The 27,821-nt window shown below is 36.5% G+C and overlaps 3 protein-coding genes across 7 annotated transcripts; 2 read left to right on the top strand and 1 right to left on the bottom strand.

The window, feature by feature from the left end:
• Positions 1 to 6: 6 nt before the first annotated feature.
• LOC137735260 (pyruvate kinase 1, cytosolic-like) lies at positions 7 to 9,607 on the bottom strand. The gene is made up of 16 exons (XM_068474673.1): positions 9,474 to 9,607; positions 8,863 to 8,959; positions 8,447 to 8,544; positions 8,049 to 8,204; positions 7,166 to 7,243; positions 6,348 to 6,479; positions 5,617 to 5,697; positions 5,299 to 5,370; positions 4,955 to 5,044; positions 4,340 to 4,484; positions 4,000 to 4,088; positions 2,325 to 2,420; positions 2,094 to 2,161; positions 1,402 to 1,501; positions 708 to 767; positions 7 to 359 (listed from the first exon to the last, which is right to left on the bottom strand). Exons 1-16 carry the CDS (start codon positions 9,540 to 9,542, stop codon positions 207 to 209), a joined length of 1,584 nt encoding a protein of 527 aa, XP_068330774.1. The 5' UTR covers positions 9,543 to 9,607; the 3' UTR covers positions 7 to 206.
• A 1,504-nt stretch (positions 9,608 to 11,111) lies between these two features.
• Positions 11,112 to 13,772, top strand: LOC137735406 (uncharacterized). The gene is made up of 2 exons (XM_068474832.1): positions 11,112 to 11,491; positions 13,556 to 13,772. Exons 1-2 carry the CDS (start codon positions 11,198 to 11,200, stop codon positions 13,667 to 13,669), a joined length of 408 nt encoding a protein of 135 aa, XP_068330933.1. The 5' UTR covers positions 11,112 to 11,197; the 3' UTR covers positions 13,670 to 13,772.
• A 1,154-nt stretch (positions 13,773 to 14,926) lies between these two features.
• On the top strand, positions 14,927 to 27,758 carry LOC137734829 (replication factor C subunit 1-like). Of its 5 annotated transcripts, none has more exons than XM_068474123.1 (22): positions 14,927 to 15,359; positions 15,545 to 15,640; positions 16,129 to 16,599; positions 16,689 to 16,756; positions 16,940 to 17,015; positions 17,100 to 17,161; positions 17,244 to 17,392; positions 18,826 to 18,992; positions 19,120 to 19,299; positions 19,449 to 19,564; positions 20,051 to 20,258; positions 20,972 to 21,025; positions 21,502 to 21,671; positions 23,141 to 23,231; positions 24,045 to 24,226; positions 24,315 to 24,354; positions 24,892 to 25,016; positions 25,846 to 25,918; positions 26,030 to 26,122; positions 26,209 to 26,455; positions 27,166 to 27,222; positions 27,345 to 27,758. In XM_068474123.1, exons 1-22 carry the CDS (start codon positions 15,357 to 15,359, stop codon positions 27,491 to 27,493), a joined length of 2,877 nt encoding a protein of 958 aa, XP_068330224.1. In that variant the 5' UTR covers positions 14,927 to 15,356; the 3' UTR covers positions 27,494 to 27,758. The 5 variants fall into 5 exon arrangements, with proteins under 5 accessions (XP_068330224.1, XP_068330225.1, XP_068330223.1 ...); XM_068474124.1 differs by having other exon boundaries at positions 19,111 to 19,299; positions 27,175 to 27,222; XM_068474122.1 differs by having other exon boundaries at positions 19,111 to 19,299; positions 27,169 to 27,222.
• The last annotated feature ends 63 nt before the right edge of the window (positions 27,759 to 27,821 follow it).

Genomic DNA, 27,821 nt, shown 5'->3' with positions numbered 1-27,821 from the left:
GAAAGATGGAGGAGCAACAACTTACAGTAATTTCCCTTAAAAAGTTTTAAGGTACTTCAACTACAAAGTCAGAAATTCAATCCATGGTTTCTTACAAGTAACACGTACCTTTGCTTAATTTCCGGGAAGAGGGCACGGTATAGGCCATGGAGAACTTACAAGTAAAACTCATAAACATATACACGAAGGAAGTTGCAATTTTTATATCAATCTTCAAGCTCCATGATCTTGATCACAGAAGTATCGCCAATTTTTTGGCAAATGACCACACGGTCATGTGATTTTACGACACCAGTGGCCTTGCCATGGTCCAAAGCGATTTTAAGAATCGATTCATTTGTTGCATCGGTAGTTTCAGCCTGCAGGGGAGAAAGGGCAGATAAGAAAAAGAAACGTCTCAGTCTGATCCAATGGATAGTGAAGCATGCAAAAGAATATGTATCATGTGATGAACTGAAGTTAATCCACGTCTATAACCGACTCGGGTCCCTAAATGTAGCCTCCCCTTCTCCTTTCCTACCATTTTCAGAGATCTACTTATCTAGAATTTTGAAAAACTTCCAACTATATTCATTAGGGCAGCATTCAAGGTGAACGGGAAACCCAAATCAATCAATTTTAACGAAAGAAAAGATCTGGGAAACCATGTGAGTATTATATGCATTATGCATAGCTTTCTCCAATGCAATCAACAGGATATATCTTACTGGATGTCGAGGATCTGCTAGCATGGGAAAAATGCCTCTAACAATGAGTGATTGCCTTGCCTGCCAGATATTCATCACAAGAAAAAGATGGATATTATGAGCATCAAATTCAGTTGGAGAATGTAAATCATAAAGAATAGCATGATTGTCTGCTAATCATTCTTCTCAATTTTAAATCTTGAGTTTATAAGCGATATATGTTAAAGTTAGAGCATCCAAACCAAAATCAATTGGCGCTCGGCATATAGACTGTAGAGGTTCAAGATATCAAGATATGTGTGTGTGTCTATGGTCATCACAGCACAGAATTCCGGATGCAGGATTTCTATTTTCAATTGGAAACCTATGGAGTCAAACATGTGGATCAGTTAATATTAGGTAACGTGGAGCAAGTATGGCTGTTGGGCCTGACATGCAGATGCATTGTCCGCTCTGATACCATCTTAACTAGAGCATCCAACCGAAAACCAATTGGGAATAAGTGGGGCGGCTCAAGATATGATCTACTTTCATGCATGTTTGAGTGGGACAAAGGAAGAAAGAAAACATTCAACAAAGTAACTGCTCCAGGATTATGTCCCAACTGGATAAAACCATTAGTAGACAAATTCTAGCATCTAGCTTCCTACTTGGAAAAATACACTTGCTAGTGCATAAAAAGTTAAAACCAAAGATGATCAGTTCAGTAAGAAACCTCAAAAGCACCAGAAAATGTCCATCGAAGTTGATTTGTCTTGACCCGAGGAATGACAACAGAAAGCACGGGCATTGTTGGTCTGTACTTTGCAATCAACCTACACTTATGCCCAAATAACAAAACCGGTATATACACAAGAGTGAACATAACAATTGCAAAAATATTTGTATCTAACATCGTAATAAGTTTTACAATTAAAGTACATCTAACTGAACTTCAATCAGGAAACTAAAATTTTACATAAAACCAAGAAACATTAGCCTTACCCACTTCCTAAGGGCCAGTTTGATAACCATTTTTTGTTTCTTGTTTTCACTTTTTGTGCTTGAGATATAAGGAAAGTATATGGGGGGAAAGGAGGGAAGATGAAGTAGGGTGATGGAAGAAAGGGGAGGAAATAAAGAATAAATGAAAACAAAATCTTGAAAGTGAAATCAACTTAAAATAGTTTTTGGGTTTTGAATTTTACTTTTCAACATTTTGTGTGCCTTTCCTTAAACATTCCTTCAACATTTCTTCCATCATCCTTCCTCAACTATTCTATATCCCTCATTTGTCCCATGTATTTCCCCTCTATCTCTAACACAAAAATAAGAACTGAAAACTAGCTAAATGGTAATCAAACAGGCCCTAAGCATTTGATTTTATAAATACACATGAAGAGAGAAGAAGAGATAAGAGAGAATCACCTTGCAGCTCTTCCAGATGTAGTGAAGCAAATAATTACAGAGGCCTTCACCTTGATGGCCGCACGTACCTAGGAAAGATAAATTATATTATAATATTTTCGGGTTGTAGCAAAATAAAAGGCATCCTTCATACATGATTCTGTTAGCAGCATCTCTTCAGGGAACAGGCCAATGGTACAATAAAAAGAAAGAGAAAAAACAAAATGGTAAATACTGAAAGCACAAAACTACCGCAGAGGAAGCAATAGATTCCAAGTGGGTCATTGGTTCTCCAACATTTTTGACAGCCCTCTTAAAATAGAAATCTTGATTGAAAACTTTCTCCGCCTGTCGACAGTAATTTGATAAAAGAAAATTTCCATTATTACAAGATATAAAAGAACTGTTATAATAAATGTGGAAATGAACTCAGAACTTTCCCTTGTCATTGTACTTTAATTTATAATATTTTTTTGATAAACCATTCCTATGAAACATGCATCCTAATAATAAGAACAAAGAATTGTCCCACTCCCACCCTCCAAAACTGACTGACCACAAAACAAAAGGATCACCCATTCTAATATGAGTCGTGTGACTATAGCAAGACCAATGAATCACTCTTTTAAGTATCAAGAAAGAGACAATGTTTTGAAATAATAGCCAGACTAACAAAACACATATTTCTATAGCCACTTTGAACAGTTGAAGCTCAAATGAGAGAAAGTGAACAGAATAGCCATGAACATTTTCCAATTTATTAATATTATATACAATTAATACTACAATTCCACCGGAATATGTTGATGCAGAATCATATCTCCTGTTTTATTTTATTTTCTTGTTTTCTTTCTTTCCTGTTGCTATCAGGGTTGGGATTACTCTCCTAATTGTCGTAGGGCTAGGTTATCATAAATATGTGCTTTGTAAGTAATTCAAATTAGACAGACTTGATTGATTGATTAAACAAATCTTTTCCCTAAGTAATCTTCTCCTAAATTCTCCTCGACATATCTCTTTTTGTCTTCTAAATTCTAATTCTAAATTCTGGTATTTGGTTCTACATCAAATATACTCCCAGCACTTAGCTTTAGGAATGGGTAGCGTCTATGCTAGAAACCATCAAATTCTAGATAAGAAACGTTAAGACCACAGAACATAAACAATGCTCAGTGTGCTAATATAAGTCAGTTCTGAATCTTCAGAGAACCACAAAACCAAAGCTGAAATATTAAGAATTCTCAGAGAGAGGAGTGAAAAAAAATATAAAGGAATGGTCCGATATAAGAATAATGGGAGTTTCTAAAATGCACATCAACATATGGCAAACAAACCCTCAGAAATGAGAAAAGTAATAGGATGGAAAAACAATGCTACTTCAACATTAGCTTTGGAGGTGCACGTCCATAAAAGTCTCTACTGTTGTAGGACAATCACAAGAGAAATGAAGAAAACAGATATATGGGCTCACTCCAACCTTTGGCACTGCACCACAGGTGTATTTTAATCACTCCAATAGAGAAATTAGAAAACTTTTGGCATCACAGTCAGAAGATCGCAAGAACTCCTTTCACCGTAAACTTTCAAAGCTCACAAAGTAACTCATGTATAGAACCATTGGCACATGAATCATTGAAAAGACTCAAATTAAAACACTTAAATGGCAGCAGATATATTCACGATGCCTCATGTGATATAAGATTCCAAACCAAGGATCCTAAAATACATGTGCCAAATGCATTTATTGCAAATAGGTATAAATAATCTGAATCATGTGGTTTTTAGTAATTGAATGGGCTTATTTATTATAATTTGAATCCGGCTCCACCATCATCTATAAAACACAGGGATGCAACAGCTGAAAGATTTCTCGCTTTTTCAGGAGAGAGAGAGGGAGAGCTTTATAGCAATACAGAAATGGAGTTACCTCAGAGCAAATTTTTCCAACAATGGAGATTGTCTCAACAGGGTACAAACCGCGCAGGGTCTCTGCACCTAGAAGAATTGCATCACTTCCTGCACAAATAGAATTGAAAAGTGGGTAAATAAGTGCACAGGTCGTACTTGTACATCCTATGATAACATTAACTTGTTACTTGTTTAATAATGCTCAAGCAACAGGAGTATTCCAATACTAATGATATTTACTAACACTAACAGAGCAACAATCCATGCAATGACATGGACATGAAAGAATAAATGAGATGGTGGAACCTGCCAAAGGTAACAGAAAGGAGCATATTTCATGTCCGAAGACAGAAGTTTACCATCCAGTACAGCGTTGGCAACATCAGTTGCTTCAGCACGAGTAGGTCTTAGGTTGTCGGTCATGCTGTCCACAACCCGAGTCACCACTGCTGGCTTTCCAGCCATGTTGCACTTGTAAACAGCAGCCTTTTGAAATAAAAATACCTGGAAGATCAAAGTAGGGTCTTTACCAGAATATTCAAGCCTCATTATAAAAAATAACCTCCAAAAAAGTATATAGATACACATCCATCGAAGCATGGAAATTGGATACACACACGCACACACTAAAAAAACATTTGGTTCCCAATCCTCATTACTGTAAGTACCCCCCAGCTTTCAGGTCACCATCAGAGGAAATCGACATTTGATAAGTCGCTATTTAATTCTTCCTCCAAAATAATAGTCCACATCATAACAGAATATAACTTGTGCAGGTATACCCCAACATATAACAAACCATGGAGGCGATATTCAATAATATGCTGATGACGCCACATACAAGACATGGTTCTCACTTAAGTCATACCAATACGGTATATCAGGTAGACTGTTTGACAATGACTTACTCATTACTTTTGTGGCCATGTGCAGTTGGTGTAAATACATAAAAGAACATGACTACCAAAGTGTACCTTCTCTGGTGGGAGATCTATCCCCAGAATTCCACGAGAGACGATAATACCATCAGCTTCTTGCAAAATTTCATCAAAATGATTTAACCCCTACAAAAATAGAAGAGAACCTGTAAGCTAATTCAAATCCAAGCACAAGTATGACATTTGGAAATCTGATCAGTCACACATGATCCTTTCTGCCAAGAATATTCCTTACCACCATTACTGCCTAAATACTGACTACTGAGGGCTCTCCACAAATGTGGAGCCCACATGTCAAGGTGGTAACCATATCCATAATCCAAGCTGACAGTGATAATATTAGTAAATTTTGTTTTTTTGTTCTTTTCAAAGAAACTCACCTCTACATTTTCAATTTTTGCAAAAATCTGAGTTTGGTTGAGGTCGCCTAACTTTGAAAGAAACTCACGGGCCTGCATAACAAGAACGGCCTATTAAAACAGAATAATAATACTTCCTCAAAAAGAAAAGAATAATAAGGAAAGGGTACTTAGTTTCTCCTTATATTATCAAAAGTAGAAGGAAACATAATAATATTACCCAGGGAATTAAGCCCTAAATATGAGTGAACCACATCATAAAGTAGGGATGAACAGGGAGAAAAATTATAATTCACATAACCCGAACAGACAGGAAATCCTGTCATGAACAGTCCTTACGTGGCGAACATCTTCAGCATGACGCGTATACGATAATGAGAGGAAGTCGATGGTGTTACGAACACCCCAAGTACTTATGATCTGATAAATCATTAAAATATTAAAACACATTAAATAAGCAATTCATGTAAGAATAAGATCTCCTTTGATAAAAAGTGATTTTTTTTATAATAGTTTCCTCCAAATTGATTTTAATGAGTTAAAGATTACCTCCAAATTCATTTTAATGAATTCAACATTACCTCATGTACCTTCTAATTCACTATCAATAAAATTAGAAGGTACACAAGCCATCATTCAGCAACAATGAGTGAAGACACTCAAGGAATGAATCCAGAAAATGAAGAAAGACAAACAAACTTGACAAAGTCCATCTCCTCCAAGGTACAGCCTCAAAACAAAACACAAACCTCAGTCAAGATTAACTATACTGACTGTTACCTCTGTACAATACTTTGACAAAAATGTCCAAAAAGAGTTAAAAACTAATCCTACCCCAAAAGAAGAAGAAGAAAACCAAGTGTTTCTTACCAACCAAACAATCCAAAAACTGACACCACTCTAAACACATCTGATAACTGTGTTCAGAATTTCCTTCTGAATTGCAATGCTAAACTTCATGATAGAAGGACAAATTGTAATCCATGCAGAAGCAGACAATTCAATTTTCAGGGTGGTTGGTGGATCTAATTATGTTAGTATCTAGTACCGTGACTTCAAAAGAAACTAACCTCCTTATCTTTATCGGTAAGTGTAGGCAGATCAATACGAATCTGAGAGACATTCAAAGTATACAATGACCCTGCCAAGGTAGCAGAATTCTTTATGAGACAAACCACATCTTCACCATTCACCTCAGTGACCTGCATTGTAAAAGAAAACGTTACAACAACATGTGAATCATTCTTTTTCCTGAGAATATTATATAAAAAGAATGCAGAGGGTACTCTTCAAGAGACATCTGCCAACCGAACGGATGGAGGCTCATAATAAATCTAATGGAAGCAAATGACATACAATAAGGCCATGGGACCATACCGCAGGTAGCAAATTTAGAGTTCCTAGAGGTTTTATTTACATTCAGGACCACCCAGGTCACTCATCAAATAGATAACTTCTGATGATCCCCTATAAATATCATGCATGCAAACAATAGTCGACCTTGAGAGACTACAGGTTCCACTGCCAAAGGTTGTATCAAATTTATAGGATTCAGTTTTAGCTTTAGTCTGCTACCAGAGCTTCACCTAATTCCCAATGTATGTCTAAATTGTTCTATTAATTTAAAATTTTAAAGTTGAATGTCAGCATTCCTTATCTCTCAGAAGTCAGAATCTGGTCCCACTCTTGCTTTTTTTACAAGATTTCTTTGGAACAGTTAGAAGAGTAACGAATAAAGTGGCTATTACCTTGTTTTCACTTCTGAGTGACAAGGAATACATATCTGACTAGGCAAGGAGTTGAAAATAACATGCTTAATTTTGATTCTGAAACCAACTATACTACTACCAACTTCCCAATGGAACTCATATCTCTTATATTTCCTTACCTCCAGCCACACAGAAGTAGTTTCACTTCCCGTAAAGAGGTATTGACCAATAAAAATTGTATCTCCCTTCTTCACTGCCTGCAAAGACCAAATTTAACTTAACTCATTGCAGCAATGCCAACATAATGTGAGACACGTTGTAAGATAAATATACAGAACTAAATTAAGTTCTTACATGCTTCCAAAAATCAAGAGGAGGAAGTCAATATCAAACTATATGAACTGGTTTCTCTAAGACACCATTCCTGAACCTACAAGAGATGAATTGGTTCCTCCAAAATCTCGTGATATGATATGATATGGATGACTTGAACTTCTTTGTCTATATGTACAAGAATTCTACACCAGAAGTAAAGCATCTAAAATACAGCAGAAGTTCAAGAACTGAAAGAAACAAAAGAAACAGCACAAAATCACATAAGTTTGAAATGGTTTAGTCATTTCATTTTTGTCAAAAAAGTAGACGCACTCAGTGTTTTGATAAACATAGAAAATCATCGTTATAATCATCAAATGACTAATTTATTCCCCATTTGATCATTTTGTCGAATAATTACCCTTGAATGCAATGCAAGTGTGTGGGTGGGAGTGGGGGTTGGTTAGACTGAAAAACACGACTGCTTGTTGGAAAAACAAACAATGCGTCAAAAGCCCCGTCCCTCATTGATGTCAGAATAAGTCAGTCTCTTTCCAGGTTCGCTGAGTTTGGTAAGTGCAAAAACAGTTACTTCATAGTTCGTCTTCACTCAGAGAAATAGATTGGCACGGCAAAGTTCATCGCTGTAGATCCAATAGAACCAAGGATTCTAACATAGCAAGATATTTGTCTTTCATAGAGATAAGCCAGAAAATATTCAGAATGACATCTTTCAATCATACATACCTTTGCCAGGCCACTAAAATTTACGGGTAGTAGATTTGAGGTGGCCTCTTGGTCTTGATCAGGTGTTAGGACAACCAGGGTATCTTCCTGAAGAGATATGGGATGCTCACTTTTATTCACTACCTGCAACTCTGGACCAACTGTGTCTAGCATTACCTGAAAAATAGAAGATTAATAAACCAACTTGTAAGCGTACATATCCAAAGGGAGGTAAGTCAAAAAGTAAGTAAGCCTATATCAAGCCTTTACAAGTTAAGGTGATTTAGTGAAAGGAACATAACAAATTAAATAATGCAGACACAAAAGCACAGTTAATTAAAAGTTGAATTTTAGGATCATTATATACAGTTAAATAATTTAGAGACAAAATGCAGAGCTCATAAGAATAGCATGCTTACTGCACACAGTTTATTGGTACTCTTCATTGCAACCTTCAGGTTTCCCAATGTCTCTTGGTGAAACTGAGCATCGCCCCATGAAAAATCAAACCGTGCCACTATATATACATGGAGGGTGTGAAAGGAATTATATACTTCAATTAGTAAAATCAATGGCATATAAAATTCAAAAAGGGAATTCAAATTGAACAGACGGAAAATAGATAAAGGATTTACCAGAAGCAAAACAACCACACAGTATTATCTTTACAGTGAAGAAATTGTACCGCCAAAACAGAGGTACATAAGTCTCAGACGGTGATTCTTATCCTTTTACTAAAGTATTATAGATGAAGGGAGATAGCAAAAATAAGAAGCTGGCAACTCATACTCAGACAGATGCACAATGAAAATTATGCATAGCAGGTGAGCAATACCAGACATTCCTGCCTTCAAGCAACCGGAGATTGTCTCAACCGATTGTGATTTTGGACCAAGCGTTCCCACGATCCTTGTCATTGCCGGAAAGAATGTCTGTAAGTTCAGAATTCATCAAAGTTAGTCACGCATTCAAGTTCTTTCAAATCACTACGGCCACATATTCACCTAATAACCCACGGAAATTCAGAGAATATTTCGGAAACAACAATATCCTGTTTGATTGCTAAGTAAATATTCTCTAATAAGAAATATCACACCCTCCTGATGATCACATTTTCTCAGAAACCAAACACATGATAAGAATTAAGATGCTAGAAGGAAATACAGACTCCATCCAAACCCACAAACACAGAGAGTTGATCTATACTTGCTACAGTTTAATTTTAAGAAACAGCCAAACAGGTAGTACAAAGAGGATATCCAGGCATTGTTTGTTTTCCATCCAATCCTTCACTTTCTCGGGAAACAAACACACTGCAACTTGGTTACTTGCTGGAGAAACAAAAGCAAATAATTGGCTCTCTCTCTCTCTCTGCTCAATCAGAAACTGAAAATTAACTAACAATTTCAAAGAAACGGAAGAGTTAAAGTGATCGGAATTACTCACAGGCTTGGAAGGCTCGAGGATCGAAGCCATCCTGATCGGCTCTTCCAGAAGCAAGTGAGACGAATGCATTTTCGCCGCCGACGAAGAAGAAGACGAAGAAGAGGAGCAACAACAACTGCAACTGCTTGTGGAAAATGTTCTGTTGAGAAAGTGCGATCAGAGAGCGTGAGATTTTGATCAGCTTCTTTTGTACGCTCATTTTTAAATTATTATTTTAACTCTGATTTTTTTGTGCTCAGCTTCCTACTGTACTGTACTTACTTGTTTACGAGCAGTAATTAGTTAATTACGGCGTCAATTAGTGAAAAATCAAATACGGTTGTTGGCTGGAGAGCCCACGCGTCAGTTTGATAGGAGGACAGACTGGATCGCGTGCTCCATTCGTCAAGCCTTTGTCTCTTGTTTGTGAGATTGCTACAGGTTAAATTCCATTTGAATCCTATGTTTACATTTTAATAGTTCATTGTCTATCGTATGATTAGAAAGTACTAAATTTTTTTTATTTAAGATTAATCATAAACAGTATCTAATAAAGGCTGATGAACATATAATATGCGATAATTCTTAGAATTCTTAGTTAAATGACATAATCTCTTGGTTGATTTTGTTTTGTTGCATTAATTTCGGTTTCTTATGTGAACGATTAGTACTTTAGTTTATGGGTAGTATCATTGACGGTTAGTGTGGTTTTTCGTTTTTTAGATTGTTAAATTAAGTTTGACTCATGTTTTTGTCTTAGTTGTGATACAACCAATTAGCATAATAGGAAACTCTCAATCACAATAATGTATCACGGTGTTTATTTTTTTATTTTTTCTAAAAGAGGACTAGTTGGTAACTTTTGAGAGCCAACAAGACTTACAAAAACATTTCAGTCTCATCTGGTCATCATCGTGTAATTTACACGCGCCAGAAAATCGAACCCAAGACGTGCTGTATGAAATACGAATTTAGAATTCATCTACAACCGTTAGACCAATCTATGATGGTTGTATCACCGTATTTATTGAGTTGTCATGAGGTCTATGAAGGTGATTGTGAACTACATGCTTTCTATTGAAATCAAACTAAATGTGAGACTAGAAGTTTATTTATTTATTTTCTTTTCTTGTTTTGGACAAATTTATTTTATTTTCTTTGTAGCCTTGTTAGAATACGAGTTTTAAATATAATTTTTTTATTAATTTAATTCGCCTTTTAATTTCAAGTTTTTCATCCATCCCGGATTCGGGGCGTAATAAAAAAGAACCAGTAAACGCAATTGGGTTAACATTATTATATTCAATTATCCAGATAATGAATGGATAGACGAATATCAAAATCATATGTTTTAAACTTTTATTTATTTAAGAAAAATATAATTATTACAAATAGTGTTGCTGTTTATTTTTGGAATTTTAACGAAAATTTTTTGGTACGGTTTATTTTAATGAAAAATCATATTTTTATATTAAAAGAATCATTCTGATACTATTTACTTTATTTTTTATTTTGTTATTATCGATAAAACTTAAAATTTTCAAATCTTTTTTATTATTATTATTTTTTTTTCTCAAAACACCACATTAATATTTTTAATTTTTAAATTTAGACGAGGACGGAGGACCTTCTGGAGTAAGAAAAAGAGAGAGGGAGAAAATATAAGAAAAGCGGCGTTTTCAACATCTCATTCTGCTCGCTTTATCCGCCGTTTACACTTCAGAATCGCCCCTTCTCTCCCAAAAATGGCAGAAAACACAGAGATTGTAATCAAAGAAGACGACCCAAAAGGACCCAAAAACTTGTTTTCACTCTTCCCCAAGTTCAAGCTTCAACTCCCCTTCCTGAAGCAAGAACCAGAAGCGGCAAGCGTCGTTGTTGCAGAGGAGCCAAGGAAACCAGAAGAAGGAACTGAAAGTAAGACGCCGAAGCCGGCTGTTGTGAGCTTCCCGAAAGCGCAAGTGGTGGCTCCTCCGCCTGTGGCGGTTGAGTGCGAAGAGCCCATAACGAAGACTTCCAATCCTATTATACTCTGGCAGGCATGGCTTTTTTACTCGGGTTTATTTTATTTTGTTGATTTTTTTACATGAAATTTTGCTAATTTGTTGTATATGAAATCTGGGTTTTCATTCATGATTGTATGTGAGTTGGTTTCTTGCATCCTCGTATTTGAACTTGGAATTTTTCGTGATGAAACTTGAATTTAACATGAAGAAAAAATATGGATACTTCTTGATTTATGCTGGTCGTTTGAATTTTTGATTACCAGAAACATAAATTGGATAGGAACGGGACTGAGTGTAGGAGTTTAGCTTCATAAAAAGGGTTTTTCGGGTGTATGCAACTTTCGATTCACAACCCTTTATCAAAGTTTGCATTGCTGCACCAAGAAAGGGTGAAGGAAGTGTGATGAAGGGTTTTCAGTTTTGTTTGTACACTGCCTACAATCATCCTGTTGTTTGTTTGTTCTCACGGTTTTTTCTCGAAACACAAATGTGTAGTAATTATTGACATGATGATGGTCTGGTGAGGCCTAGAGATTACAACTACTAACTTGTGAGATAGAGGTCTTTATATGTGTTTAACTGGTTAAGCAGATGTAGCTTAGTGTATGGGTTGGCATTTTGAAGGAGGGCTACTATTGCAAGGTGAAGAGATCATTTTACATAGCATTGGATTGATTCGAGCTTGTGCTCTTTATCTTGAGGGACTCCGAAAAGGATTTCAAAAGATTAACGTGGATTTTCTTTTGAAGATTGGTGACGACACAGTCATCTCCACATGAATAATGATCATTTTAGCTCAGTGGTTGTGAGACCCTGTATTTTTTAGTCCAAAAATAACGTATTTTATTGTCATAGTGAATCCTACCAAATATATATCTTATAAGTTCTAGACGTTTGGTTTTGAGATCGCAGTCAATTCAAAACCAATTTGAAACCAGTGCGCTTTCCACCTATTCTTTTATCTCTTTAGTTATTAGAGTGTGCTAGCTGGAAGTGCATATTAAGCACTCTAGTGCTTACCATTGGAAGCTATAACTTAGACATGGCTTGAGGTAGTTTTATGTCCATCTATAGTGATAATTAGGAAATGAATGAGCTGCTTGTAAGCAGTCTTGCAGCTGGACGCAGCAAGCGGGATTTCAAGGTGTTTATCATGCAATTGACACCACTTGCAGGAATAAACTTGGCCTTTACGTTTTCGGATTGGGTGGTTATCTCTTGCCACTTTATCAACCAATCACTGGGTCCGGGGCGTGACTGTGCTCAAAGTGTCTTGTTTCTCTTGGTATAGTTGGAAAATATGAGTGGGGAAAGTTGTCATGGAGATTTAGGTGGGCAGTTTAATATGATGCAGATATAAGTTGACTAAATCCACGTGATGGCTAATAGGTGAGATAACAATAGCAGTCATTAACTCTATGGTAGTGGTGGATTGAGATATTTTACCAAGATCTTGAATGATTGACTTGTGTTGATTGTTGAACTGGCATTTCAATGTCGTATCAAACGCAAGTAAATAAGTCGTGGTCGACTATTCTGCTTATAAGGCAGTAAGACTTGGAACATCAGTTTGGTAGGGATTTGATAATTGTGAGCATTGCTGAATCTTTACATCTAAAAGCTTCCACTAGTTGTAATGTTTTTCAAATTTTGCACCGATGGTTAAGATGCATATTTCATTGTTGTATCAAGAAAAACCATTCATATTTTGTTTTACACGGAAGCAGAGAGCAATTGTATGTTCATGATTCATAAACATACAACTTACACACACACTTGTGAGACTTTGCTATGTGTCAGTGTTGATCTTTTATGTTTGAAGATATGACTCCAATTTGTTCTAATTGGTCCATTGAGGAGAGGCATGAACTTGGTAGCTACAAATCTGTGTCTTCTTGATAAAAACTACTCGGATTAGCAAAAACATAGTTACGACTTTGTTGTTTTTTCCACAAGCTTGTACTTTAGTTCAGATTTTGATAGCATGGTGCTCACCATCAATTAGGCAGAAAATGTGTTGGCTTTCTGTCCATTTTTTCTCTCATGAACCAGTGACTTCCCGTCGTGTTTTAATTATGTTACTTTGCCTACTTTCAGCTTTCTGCACTTGGAGGGTATCTGGTTTTGAGGTGGCTTTGGGCAAGATGGCAGGAAAGAAGGGATAAAAAGGATGGGTCTTCGGACGACGGACGGTCTAATGCTGATGAATAGGTTTTTCATACGTTGACTACGCTTGAAATATGGAACATAGAAACTGCAAGTTACTTTCTGGATTCCTTGAGTGTGCTTAGTAAAGAGAGTGTTTTCTCTTTCACTTTCCAGTCTTGATTTCGTTACGACTTATAAGATTTACTGCTAGTTATTAGATCCGTTCATTGTTTTCTGGGATGTGGTTTTACGTTCACACAACTTCTGCATTGCCTTGTGAATTAAAGTGAAAGAACAATTTAAACGTTTGGGACTTTCATTGCCTCGGCACACCGCCACGGTGACGTTCCATGCCAACGATAAAATCATGAAGCAAGTTTTACCAAAGTACAATCATGAAGCAAACTTTCCCCCAGTAACGGTTGAATCATAATGTCCCCTTAACGTTATTTGGGGAGCAGTGATGGTAAACCCTGTAAAGTGCATGTAATAGCTAGTTGTCGTCAGCCTGCTTTTCCTGGACCGTTGGATGTACTCGGGTGCCTGATTGTATACATAAATAACTGCGTGTGTGTGATAAAACATGCAACCCGCAACACCCGATTGCATCAACCCAGTTATCCCAGCAACTTTTCTCAGGCTGGGCCCATGGACAAGTTTGGCCCGTTCTTATTTTGACGGCCGAATATGGCAAGCCCGGTAGGATTGGGCTACTGAACTTTTTTTTTTTTTTAAGTTTCCATGTAGCCCTTCATTGGAGATGGGTTTGAGAGCAAAATGGGCTAAATTGGGCCATGTAGCCCTCCATTGGGATGGCCTAACGATGGGATTTACAATGACGGTTTTGATTTTTAATATGCTTATCTAATGTCTATTTGTTTGTTATATGAAATGAAAAAGATTATGTATTAAAAAAAAAAGATTAAATTAAAATATTTTTTTAGATTGACATGACCCTCTATCTTTTGGTATCTGACAATAAAATTCAATAGAAATGATATTAGAATTTGTTTATTATAAAAAATTTGTCAATATATTTATTAAGTAGATTTTCATAAAATAACTAAAAATAATTTATAATGAACAAACTTGAAAAACTCTTCTATCAATTTTTGTTAGAGACCAACATGTCAATTTCAAAACCATTTGCTAAAAAGTCTAAATCAAAACTGAAAAAGAAAAAAAATGTTCTGGAAAAAGTGTTATACAGTATAAGTGTCCTAATAATGATAATTCAGGGCAAAAAAAAAAAAATTGATAAATACAAAATATTTACAGAAAATAAAATAAACCCAAAAATAAAATAAGTTAAATACAGCAGGAAAAGAAGAAAGCAGCGATTGAAATCCAGTGAACTTGATTTTCTTTCTCAGCAACCAAACAAGAGGTAACAGGCGTGGGATCGCGAGGGGGAGTGCAGGCAGCGAGAGTGAAGGGAGGCACAGTGCAGCGAGAGAGAGAGGAATCACGAGGAAGGAGGGACGACGCAATCCTACCTCTTGAGGCGGAGGAGGGGTTTGAGATACAGTTTAATTAATCCCTCGTTTTCTTAAGACCCTTGTAAAATTACCCAAACAGGGTATTCAAGAATCCCACCATTTTGTCAAGACTCCCTTTTAAACCCTTACACAAACACAAACACACCCTAAAAACCCAAGGCAAAGACCTCTTCAAGTTTCCGTGTGGGTTTGATTTCTGAGATAATCTAGTGTCCTTGATACTGCATTGTAGCTTAACCAAAGCTTCAGACATGGTAACTTCAGATTACTAATTTTTTTATTTTTATTTTTTATTTTTTATGCTGAACTTTCCTCCAAATTGCATTTTCTAGGGTTTAAAGATTTGACTGTTGATTATTCTTCTTGCCCTTCATAAGCTGATGATGAAATCTTGATTTTTTTGTCTGGCGTTTGTTTATTTGGACGAATCAAATCCCAGGCAGATATTAGGAAGTGGTTTATGAAGTCGCACGACAAGGGAAACACCAAGAAACCGGAGGCGACCGTTTCACAGAAGACTGAGCCTAAAGAACCAGTAGGTTCATTGCATTTTACGTTTGTTTCAATGTTCTTTTTTAACAACATGAAATTCATACTACTGCTCGGTTTTGCTGAGAAAATTGTATGAAAAGGAGGATTATTTTCTTAGTCATATTGTGTGTATTTTGAGGGTGATTCTTGGCGCAACAGAAAGGTTGCTTCTTTGTGGCTAAAAGATCACGGGTTTGAGTCGTGGAAACAGCCTCTTTGCAAAAAGCAAGGGTAAGGCTCTGTACAATAGACGTTACCTGCCCCCCCCCCCCCCCCCAAAAAAAAAAAAACAAAAACCTCGCAAAGCGGGGAGCATTGTTGGCTTGGGGTTGACCTATAGTAGACAAGGAATCTAATCAGAATCTCGAACCAAAACTAAAATGCCACTGACCCGTAGTTGGCAAGTGCACAGAACAGGGGAATTGTGAAACTATATTAATCATAATAAGGTTTCCATTTTGTTCTTTAATTCTCTTATCTGTGATAAACCAGGTGCAAGGAGGTCAAGAAAATTCTGGCAAGAGGAAAACTAGCAAGTATTTCCCCACAGATAAGCCAAAAGATGAAAAAGGAACAACTGAAGTTCCAGCCAAAAGAAAGCCTCACAAGGATCCTGATGAATCTGTTAAACCCTCACCTGCAAAAAAAGCTCACAAAGTTGATGACGACGACGACGACGACGATTTTGTCTCTCCTAATTCGAAGAAGAAGTCAGTTGATGCCACTCCTAGTAAGAAATTGAAGAGCACATCTGGCACGGGAATCCCACAGAAGGTTACAGCTATTGATGAAGGTGGCGATGAAGATGAAAAGGTTGCCAAATCATCCCTCAAGCCGGCTGGTAGGGGTCGTGGTGGAAGAGGTGCTTCGGCAGTACCAGCTGGTGGAAGAGGCAGGGGTGCTGGACGAGGCGGATTTATGAATTTTGGAGAAAGGAAAGATCCTCCACACAAAGGAGAAAAGGTTTAATGTTTTGGAATATGTGGAATTGATTATTAAAATTATTGTATTATTCTTGATGTTAACTATTTGTCCATGTTTGCATGTCTCAGGAAGTTCCTGAAGGTGCTCCTAATTGTTTAGCTGGCTTGACTTTTGTAATTAGTGGTACACTTGACAGGTATTTATTGTAATATATTTGTGACATTCACATGCTTGTCAGGATTGTGTAGGTATTATGGTTTCAAGTATAATGTTTGTCTGGCAGCATGAGTTTCTTCTTCCCTATTTTCTTTGGTAGATTTCAATAAATGTTTGTTTTCCATTCATTCTAATATTGAAGTTTAAACTTTACTACTTACAGTTTGGAAAGAGAAGAAGCAGAGGATTTAATTAAACGTCATGGCGGTCGTATTACTGGATCTGTCAGCAAGAAAACGGTTTGTTGATGTTTCTATCTTGTATTCCCTTCCCTTCAATTTACATACCAGTGCTAACATTTGATTAACGTGGTCTATTTGCAGAACTATCTTTTATGCGATGAAGATATTGAGGGAAGGAAATCCTCCAAAGCCAAAGAACTTGGGTTGCTGTCTTAAACCGAACTAGATTTTTCATATTTCCTATACTTGCTTTATTTTTATCTAAATAATAATTGTGTTCTGTAGTACGGCTTTTCTTACCGAGGATGGATTGTTTGGCATGATTCGGGCGTCTATTGGTGACAAAATACCTGTACAAGAAGCAAAGAAATCTGTGGATGATGCTGCGGCAGCATCTTTGCCCAGTAAAAGCCCTAAGAAAGTAACATTGAAGAGTATGTCCCAGTTCATTAAGTAATTTGGGTGTGTTGTTCTAATTGCAGATTTATAATTTGGTTTTTGGTTTGGCTGGGTTTACTCTATGTGTATGATAGCTCGGGTCTCAATAGTTTGTTGCTTGAAAGAAACTTGCTTTTCAGTCTGATTTATCTTTTTTCTCTGTCAAACTTTGTAATAGATGTATTCATTGTGTTCTTGCATTGTCCTCTTTATACATTTAGGCCATTGAATTATGTAGATGTTTAGTTGCTTCTCTCCCTCTATTGAATTATGTAGATGTTTAGTTGCTTGTCTCCCTCTCTCATGCTTGCTTGTGGTGCCCAATTAGGTTAATTCTTATGCAATATAATCCGATTCCAGGGATTGAATTTGTACTGTTCTTCAAGGGTTTGCTCTATAATCTAAATATATGAAAAGGGTCAAGGGTGTCTTATTTCTCAATTATCTTGTGTCCATAGTGTTTATAAATATTTTTGCACAGATAGCATATAAGGGCAATAGTACTGTTCATTGTTGTGGTGAATAATTTGATCATGTATTTTGCACTCTCTTCTTCTGTACACAATTGGGAACAGATGTGGTCCTTTAGTTTGGTTAATTCTGGTGATTTGTGGCACTGTGGTTCTTTGTTGTCTGAATGCTTTTTGGGAAGGAAAATGAAAAATAACTTTGGAACCTTGTGGCAGCGTGCCATCTTGCGTCCGTTTGGGTGGTGTGTGAAGGAATGAATACGTGAACTTTTGATGATAGAAAAAAAAGTTGTGCTACACCTTTAGATATAATTCATTTATGGCGTCTCTTTGGGACTCCTGGAACTTTAATGATGTCTCTATTAGTTTGCTACAATTGATTGCCCTGTTGTTTTTGACCATTTTTTTTTTCTTTGTTTTGTGTAGTTTATCTTGTATTTACCTGGTTTTTAATAATCTTCCTGATGGCTCCTGATCCATCTTTTCTGTACTGCCTTCATCTCGTTCTGCTATTTGAGTGGTTATTATCTGTTCTTTGTCAGACTATGTTCATAGGGTAGTAGGAAGTGTTCCAAACTACAGATGGTATCAGTATGATTAACTTATATTCTGTTTCATTTTTTTTATTTGCTAACTGGGACCATGTATCCAAAGTTTTCTGCTCTCAGTGTTTCTTGGGAATAAAACTTACATTTTAAAGTTTTAGTTGTTATCTATTCTTCAGAATCAACTTTATGTTTTGTGATGTGATGTTTTTGCTTATTTTTCCCTCCTATTTGTCTCGATTTTCAAAAGTGTTTAAATTATTGTGCACTCTTTATGACATGGAGACCAAAGGTAATGTTTTTCTTGTTATATGGATTTTGAGGCTAATTAAGCAGCTGCGTCTTATTTGAAAAACAAAAGTAGTTGCATCATTATTGGATTTTTCTTATAAAATTGGCGTGTGACTGTTCCAGAAGATTGCACCGGAAGCTCGTTGGCATCAAGTGCATCTAGCAAACAGTTGCAGTCAGATGCCTCCCTTGCTAGGCATAAGAAGCAAACTACCGAGCATTCTACTTTTACTTGGACAGAAAAATATAGGCCAAAGGTTCCAAACGACATTATTGGCAATCAATCACTGGTATGTTGGTCATTGTTTTGCCACCATTGCATGTGCTGTTGAATCGTTGTCTGCACATGCATCTCTCTGGGAAGCAGAAGTAAAGCTCGATACAGATGATGTAATGTCTAATCTGCAGGTAAAGCAGCTTCATGATTGGTTGTCACATTGGAATGAGCAATTTCTTGATACTGGAGATAAGAAAAAAGGAAAAAACCCAACCAATTCTGGTGCAAAAAAGGCTGTACTTTTAAGTGGAACACCTGGTATAGGGAAAACGACGTCTGCAAAGTTAGTCAGTCAGATGCTTGGTTTCCAGGCAATTGAGGTGTCATACTTTAACCAATAAGCAGAACTATGAGAGAATTTGAATATTGCTGAATTATGTTACTGAATGCTATATTCTGTTATCTCTCTCATGCCAAATTTGAATTTTGCAGAACTAAAAGATAATTTGAATATTGCTGAATTGTTTAGGTAAATGCTAGTGACAGTCGTGGGAAAGCTGATTCAAAGATTGAAAAGGGAATTGGTGGAAGCAATGCAAATTCAATTAAAGAGCTTGTCAGTAACAAGGCCCTGAGCATGGATGGGTTGGTTTTACTCTCCCTCTCTCTCTCAACAATGGCTTCATTACAGTATTTCTTCGTAATCGCACTTTTTGAGTCCCATTTTTCTCCTCACCGTCAAGTTCGTAAAAAATTCCGTAGCTGCTGATGTGGCTCAAGTGAGATTCTTAAGGAGAGGGAAATTTAAAAAATTAATGAGAGAGGGTGGGGATGGGGGTTTGGGTTGTTGCTAGTAGGGAGATCGGGGGTGAGGGTGCGCAGGGAGGAAGGGGTACGAGGAATAGGATTGGCAGTGAAATCTGTTGGAATTCGGGGAAGGGTTGGATGGGGGTTTGGCAGAGAGGGGGATCCTGACTGTGATTTTGCGGTTAAGTGGGATTAGAGAGATCTTTCAAGGGGGAACACAGTAATTAAGCCTAATCTATAGTATATATTATTTGGGGTGCATTTACGCATAAGATGTGCCTGTTAGAATTATTTTCTCTAGTTGATGCTTAGTTAAATTTGCAGATCGAAGCATCCAAAAACTGTGCTGATTATGGATGAGGTTGATGGGATGTCTGCTGGAGATCGGGGAGGAGTTGCTGATCTTATTGCTAGCATAAAGATTTCAAAAATTCCTATTATCTGCATTTGTAATGATCGTTACAGTCAGAAACTAAAAAGTCTTGTGAACTACTGTTTGCTTCTCAGTTTTCGCAAACCTACCAAGCAACAGGTCTCCTTCCACCTCCCTAAATTGTCTGTACCCATGTATATTTGAGTATTTGGAAGAATATTCATATTTTTTCTTCTAGTCACTTGCACATTTAGTTATTCGTTCTTAATCATGCCTTATTGTTGAAGTTCTTTTTTCTTCTTTTTTTTGGTTTGCTACGTTGATGCAATGTTATGTTTTCAGACAGACAAATTGACATTTGTGATGAAAATTGAAATTGTTTATGCTGGTTATGATGCGGGAGCATTTTTGCTTACCACCATAACTATGGTGTATGCTCACCATACACCTCATCATCTAACACATGTCCTCTCACTTGACTAATATTTTTTTTTAAAGAATTTTACACCATGCTTCTATAGTATAAGCTTATAATGTTTGTTGCACTGTGATGTTGAGTGCTACAAAAATTTCTTGTTACCAAATATAAATTTTGATCGTTAAACAAGTGGGTTGACATAGTAGCTTGGTTGGGCAAGAAGGGGAAGATTAATTTTCATCCATAAAACTCTGCAATAGTGATTTCCATTTGCAAGATTTTGTTTTTGATTGTGTGTATGCATCGCATGGATAAGGAAATTGCATTTGAGATTTTGTCGAGTGATTTATATTTTGGAACTTAAGGCTTTTTGACACTTAAATTTGACATACCTTTGAAGAATAATAAGGTTGCTCCCACTATGCTGTTATTAAATTTTGTTTATGGTTTGTAGATGGCAAAGAGGTTGATGCAAGTTGCAAATGCTGAAGGCCTTCAAGTTAATGAGGTAAATGCTTTACAACTCTGAGTGCATTTTTTTCCCATGGTGATGGTAGTATACTTTTTGGTGTTTTCATTTACTATAGTGCTACAAAAGCTTCCATTCACCAAAATATCATGTGGGATACAATTCTGCTGTTGTAACACACCATATTGTAGAATTTTAATTTTTTTTTTTTCTCCCCATGTTAATTTAGTTTAGAAAAGTTTTATATGGTTCTTGACAGTGTAGTTGTTTTTCCATTTTCTCTTTCCCCCCCACTATTTTTCTTGTAATTGTTCTTTTTCCTTTTCTTCCCTGGGATGAGATGTTGTTAGGACCAAAATCAGTTTAGGTATTGGTTCTTTTTTTTTAGTGCTAACCTTCATAATCATTTTTTATTATGGTTTTACATGTGATCAGGCACCGTGCTTCTCCGGTTTCCGGCATGTGTCTAAAGATTCTTTTTCCCCCTTGTTGATTAATTTTCTATTCATTGTCAGATTGCTCTTGAGGAACTTGCTGAAAAAGTTAATGGAGACATGCGAATGGCAGTTAACCAATTGCAATATATGAGCCTCTCAATGTCTGTCATTAAATATGATGATGTACGGCAGCGTTTATTAAGCAGTTCAAAGGATGAAGATATTTCACCATTCACAGCTGTTGACAAGTATGGCAGCAAAGATCTCTTTTTGGCTCTGGTTCTCTGCATCTTGTTGTCTTTTGAATCTTTGATATGTTTGTCTCTTATTCATTTGCATTTTCTGAACTTGGTTTCTTGATTGATAATTTGAGATTGTTTGAACCATGTTTTTAACCATGTTTTTTGATATGTTTGTCTCTTATTCATTTGCATTTTCTGAACTTGGTTTCTTGATTGATAATTTGAGGTTGTTTGAACCATGTTTTTAACTTCACTGCTTTGCTCTCAATTGTACATATACTTTTGCTTTTAATAGGATGCCATGGACAAGCTATTTACTGAGAGAGAAATAGAGAAACTAACCTACCATCCACAAATCAGAACAACTTACTGCTCTGAACTAAATCTCTTTTTAAAAAAATAATATTATTTATGAGAAAAGAAGTTTTCCATCTACCATACAAAAAGAATACAAACACATTGCATAAGTTTAAATAATTATAGCCCTTAAATCTGCCAAAAATATAGTATTTCTATAAACACAGAAGAGAGCCAGTTTGTCGACCCTTTGCCTTAAGGATTAGTCAGTTCTATTTCTCGATGGGGGGAAATGGAACTGTGCAACATTTTTGACCCTTTTCTCAGATTTGGAATTCAAAACCTCCTCCGAAAGTCAAAGTTCTTGGCTATTGGGAAGGCCAACACCTGTTACCAACACCTGTTATCAAGTTCAAAGGCGAAGGCCTTTTATTTGCATTTCTCCCCATTGGTACAGCTTGTGTAAAACTGAGGAGGAGAGTGTTAATCATGTTTTTCTCCATTGTTCTTACCTAACACAGTTGTGGTGGAAATTGTTCTTGGAAGTTAGAGCAAGTTGGGTTATTCCAAAGGGTTGTTTCGAGCTTCTAAGCACCAAGTTCGAGGCTTTAGGAAAGGGGAGGAAAGCCAAAGCTTTGTGGGGCTGTTTGGTGTTGGCAGTTTTTTGGAACATTTGGTTGGAGCGTTGTAGAAGAGTTTTTGAGGATTATAATGGAGTGGGGGTAGAACTATGGGTAGAGTAAGATACTGGGCATCAGTTTCTAATGAGTTCAGGCGTTATTCTCTTTCTCATATAGTTAGGGATATGTTAGCAGCTGTAATCTGAATTTGGTTTAGCTTTAGTTACTTGTAAATAAATTTTCTTGAGAGGTCTTAAGCTAGTTTTACTAGATGGTGGATTTCTTATCCACTTTTTTGTAATTCATGTTATTGTTTTAATAAAATTTTATTGTCTCTTCTAAAAAAAATTGATTGTCCAAAACCTCAATTTATCCCACAAAACCTATACTGTCACACAATTCACAAAATGTCACATTTTCCCACAAAACTCCACTGTTACGATGCTCAAAACCTTACTTTATCCAATATAACCTTTGACATTTATTGTATGACCAGATACGGTATTTTTGTTTCTCTTTACCATGTGCGCGATGCCGGCTTGTCTTTTATGCTTGCAGGCTGTTTGGTTTTAATGCTGGAAAGCTGCGAATGGATGAGCGAGTTGACCTGAGTATGAGTGATCCTGACCTAGTCCCTCTACTAATCCAGGTTCTTTCTTTGCTAGCACACTTGCTTTTTGGCTGGCATATACTGGATAAAAAATGCTATAACAAACAGTGCAATGCTTTAGTTTGTTTCACATAGGTTAATTGTAAAGAAATGACAGTAACATCAGGAGTGGAATTTTTATTGTAAAAATATGACTGTATGAAGCTTCATCTGGTAATGCTTTTCAGTGGGAGATGGTATTAATGGGGGCCAGAATTTCGAAGGGACACTTACCTAGTAGGAGCATTATTTCTGAGAAATATAAGTTTTTGAAATTTCTTTGATGTTTTTTGAACTTGCATCAATATGAAGAACTTGTTTTACATTTGTATCTTGACTCTGACCAAAAATAAAAGAGAAAAATAGAAAGAGGAATATCTGTATCATGAGATATAATTTTGAATATTTTGTAATTTGGTACAATAACAATTAAGTAGGAAGAAAAGATGGAAAATTTGACTTCAAAGTTATCAGATTCTCCCTCTCATCTCCCTCTATCTCTCTTCCCATGAGGCTTAGTGTTACTACATGTCTCCTACAACTTTTCAAATCGTGTTAGTTGATTTAAGATCTTAGTGCCGCTTGTTCTCATGCAAATGACTAGAATCAGAATGTTATTCTACTTATTTTCTTTTGGTTACTTTGATTCTTGATGGACTTGGATGAAAGTTGCATTCACTTGAATCTACTTATGCTTCTGCACTCATCAAATTTTAAAAACTGCACCCTATTCTTTTTTTTCCAAATGATCATATTTGTAGCCAAAAGTTTAAATATTCTAATACATTAGTTCCATTTTTCAATTTCTGGTAGGAAAATTATATCAACTATAGGCCAAGTGCGGCTGTTAAAGATGATAGTGGGATTAAACGTATGAACTTGATTGCCCGTGCCGCTGAGTCTATTGGCAATGGAGATATTTTCAATGTACAGATTAGGAAATATCGGCAATGGCAGCTTTCCCAAAGTGCTTCTCTTTCATCCTCTATAATTCCGTATGTTTCTTCACATCAGCTGAGATAATTTCTTTATGAATTTATACATAATTTCTGATTCGTGGTATTATTTTATATCTATAACCAGTGCTGCGTTGTTGCGGGGGCAAAGAGAGACACTTGAGCAGGTAATTTATTTCCTTTTCCTTGCAAGTTTATAAATTCAAACAGCATTAACTGATCCTCTCTTTGGCCTTGAAAATGTGTTCATTCTGTGTGCTCTAGCGATGCACATATTGTTGCAGCCTTCATATAAATGGTTCTATAATGGTCTTTTCTTTGTGTTATTCACATTTTATTTATACAGCTTTCCTATGATCATGTTACACCTATAAAGCTACACAGAGTGGTGCACATAATATTAGGATCTTGTTTTATTGACTTGTGTATAGTATTGTAAAGAATCTGAACAAAAAAAAAAAAAATAGTATTGTAAAGAAGTTTTGCTGTCATTGGACCACTGGTTCAACTTAATTATACCACTGGTAAAAAAAAAAACTAAATTAATCCATTTCTTCACTTCATAAATATTTTTGTTGGGTTATGTCTTCCTAGTGGGATAAGGCTTGGTGGTTGTTGTTGTATATCTTCTTAGTGTTTTCAAATATGCATGTTATAAGCATCAAGGTTTATGCTTATCGCCACAAGTTGACCTTATTGTGCAGGGAGAAAGGAATTTTAATAGATTTGGAGGGTGGCTGGGAAAGAACTCAACATTAGGAAAGAATCGTAGGCTCTTGGAAGATTTGCATGTCCATCTTCTTGCTTCTCGTGAATCTAGTTCGGGGAGGTAGTTTCTGTTCTATGTTTGAATTTTTGGTCAGTAACGTAATGCATTTGAGTTTTGCAATGGCTTATGCCACCATACGGCCTCGTGTGGCTTCAAGGATTGGATTGGATGGGAGAAGTCACTAGATTCAGTGTGTTGAAGCAAGAAATTGATTCAACTTTCAAAAAGTTTCCATGTTGAAGGTAGAAGATGGAATAGTCATGAAGGAAACATGAAGGAAACTTATCCTTGTCAATCCTTCATAAATCCATCTTTTAGTTTAAACTTGGACAAACTTTGGAAGTGACTTCCGTTTCTTCATTCAGCAATCCAATCCCAGACTCCAAAAAGGGTCATAATGCTGAACGTTATTGACTTATATAAGGATTGAAAATAATATACAAGTATGCAACCAATGGTGTTTATATGGAGCCCTAGAACTTAAGATCCATGTGGAAAGTTGTAAGCTTATATTTTCTTGTGTGTGCATGGCCATGGTATCCTTGCCAAGGAAACTTCAACTGTTTATATTTGTTTAGGAGTTTAGTGGTTACTTTTATTTTTCCTTCTGTTTTCAGTCCTACTGTTGCATTTTAACTGTAAAATTTTGGAAATTTCCAATTGTTGGATTATGTTCGATATATTTAATTGGATTCCTGATATTTTATCATGTAGTTGTGACAAAAAAGAAATAAAAAGTTCGTCATGCCAAGGTTTTTATTAGTGAATGTGTACATTCAAGACCATTACCTCTCCCTCCCTTCCTCTCTCTACCACTCTGTTTTTATTTTATTTGTCTGATTTTGTGTACCTTGGAGGCTTCTTAATTTCTCGTTTGTAAATTGGTTAGGGAAATAGTGCGAGTTGAATACCTTTCTCTTCTTCTGAAACGATTGACCATGCCTCTCCGTGAACTGCCTAAGGTTGGAGATAATCTATTCTAGTATATGAAGATATACATTAGTTGCAAAATATGTAAAACAGTTGTGTTGATGATCAGTTGTAAATCCATCTTCTATGTTACACAATATCAGGATGAAGCAGTGCAGGAAGTTGTGGAGTTCATGAATACTTACTCCATTAGTCAGGATGACTTTGATACTATTGTGGAGTTATCCAAATATCAGGTAACGCTTGGTGCAGGCATGGTGGTTGCTGTTGCTATACTGCTCCAATATTTTCAAATTTTTCTCATTGCTATGCTATATATCAGGGGCATCCAAATCCGCTAGATGGCATAGTGCCTGCTGTAAAAGCAGCTCTGACAAAGGCATACAAAGAAGGAAGCAAAACAAGGATGGTACGAGCTGCAGATTTTGTCACTATTCCTGGAATGAAAAAGGCCCCTAAGAAGCGGATTGCTGCGCTTTTAGAACCATCTGATGATGCAATTGGAGAGAACATTGATGATACTTTGGTTCAGAGTGAAGATGAAAATTCGTCAGATACAGAGGACTTGGGTAAGTTTTTCATTCATCATTTTGCTGCTCCTTTTCTCTTTTATAGATAATTCTTTTTGGTGGGCCTACTTTAGTTTTCGGAAAGTTTTCATAACCATAAATGGCCATTTTGTTGTGCAGTATATTTTTGTGAAAAGGTGTTGCCTTAAGATGTTTCTGGAACAGAAAGCTCTATCATTATTATGCTGTAAAATAAAAATGGTGTATGCTAACATGTTGTACTTCATAAGAAATGGAGGGCATGTTCCATGCTATCTGGGTTTTCCAAATTGCAGAAAGTAAAGGAAATGAATTACAGGGAATGCTTTAGAAATGTTCTTTCGTGACCTGTTGATATATTATTGCCTCTGAGTGTGCATCTCTGTAGAATATTGAAATAATGTTCTGTTCTTTTGTGACCTGTTGATATATTATTGCCTCTGAGTGTGCATCTCTGTAGAATTTTGAAATAATGTTCTAGGATTTTGCTCTGTTTCTTGTAAAGAAACTTGACACCACCAGAAATGGGTTGTTTTAGAGTTACTGACACTGTAATTCTCTTATATATTGCCGGAAGGACCTTACTTAGAAAAAAGTTTTAGTTATGCCATTAGGGTTGTAAATGGAACGAAAAATTACGCGAGCTAGTTTGCTTCCGGACTCTTAACTTTTCTGGTTGGTACCATCTGACTTATTGGTGATCACTTAGTGATTTTTTTTCTCTGTGTTAGAAGGTTCAGCTGTTGGTGAGAAGCTGCAAAAGGAACTGCAAAGTTTGAACACAAAAGGTAACTGGTAGCATCCTACATGGATGCAACTAAATTCGAAAGCTCGCATATTCAGGCTATTTAAATGTACCAGTACAATTCGTTCCAGAGTGCATGATTTTTGCGTTCCTCATACCGTGCAGGAGTGCAAGTACAATTCGATTTGAAGGGTGCGCCAAATACAAGTGCAAAGAAGACACCAGCTGGCAGGGGTAGAGGTGGTTCTGCTGCTGCTGCCAGCGTGAAAAAGGGCGGCCGAGGTTCAGGAGCTGGTGCCAAGAGAAAGAGATGAAGGGAGATGAAAGAAGAGATGGAACTTTTCCTTGCAGTGTTGGCAGGTTTTATAAGCGGATGAAAATAGATATTTCCTCCGTACACAAATAATTTTTGTAGGTGAGGTGAGGAATGGTAAGATCTGCAGTTTGAGTGTTTAATTTACAAGGTTGATGTTGATGCTATTAGTAATTTCCAGATTTTGTTTCGACTGCAACAGCATCTTTTAGAAATGTGGTAGATGCGGGCTAGTCAAGTTAACTGGAGCAGCGTATTCCTCTTCATGCAAGCTCGAATTGCTCTCTACGTAGTTTAGTTTAGATTAAGTACCAGTTTGGTACAGCTTA

The sequence above is a fragment of the Pyrus communis genome, chromosome 5 (genome assembly GCF_963583255.1).
Source record: "Pyrus communis chromosome 5, drPyrComm1.1, whole genome shotgun sequence".
Classification (NCBI taxonomy): Eukaryota; Viridiplantae; Streptophyta; class Magnoliopsida; order Rosales; family Rosaceae; genus Pyrus; species Pyrus communis.
Note: the sequence above shows the minus strand (reverse complement) of the source record. Positions and strands in the feature narration are given on the sequence as shown.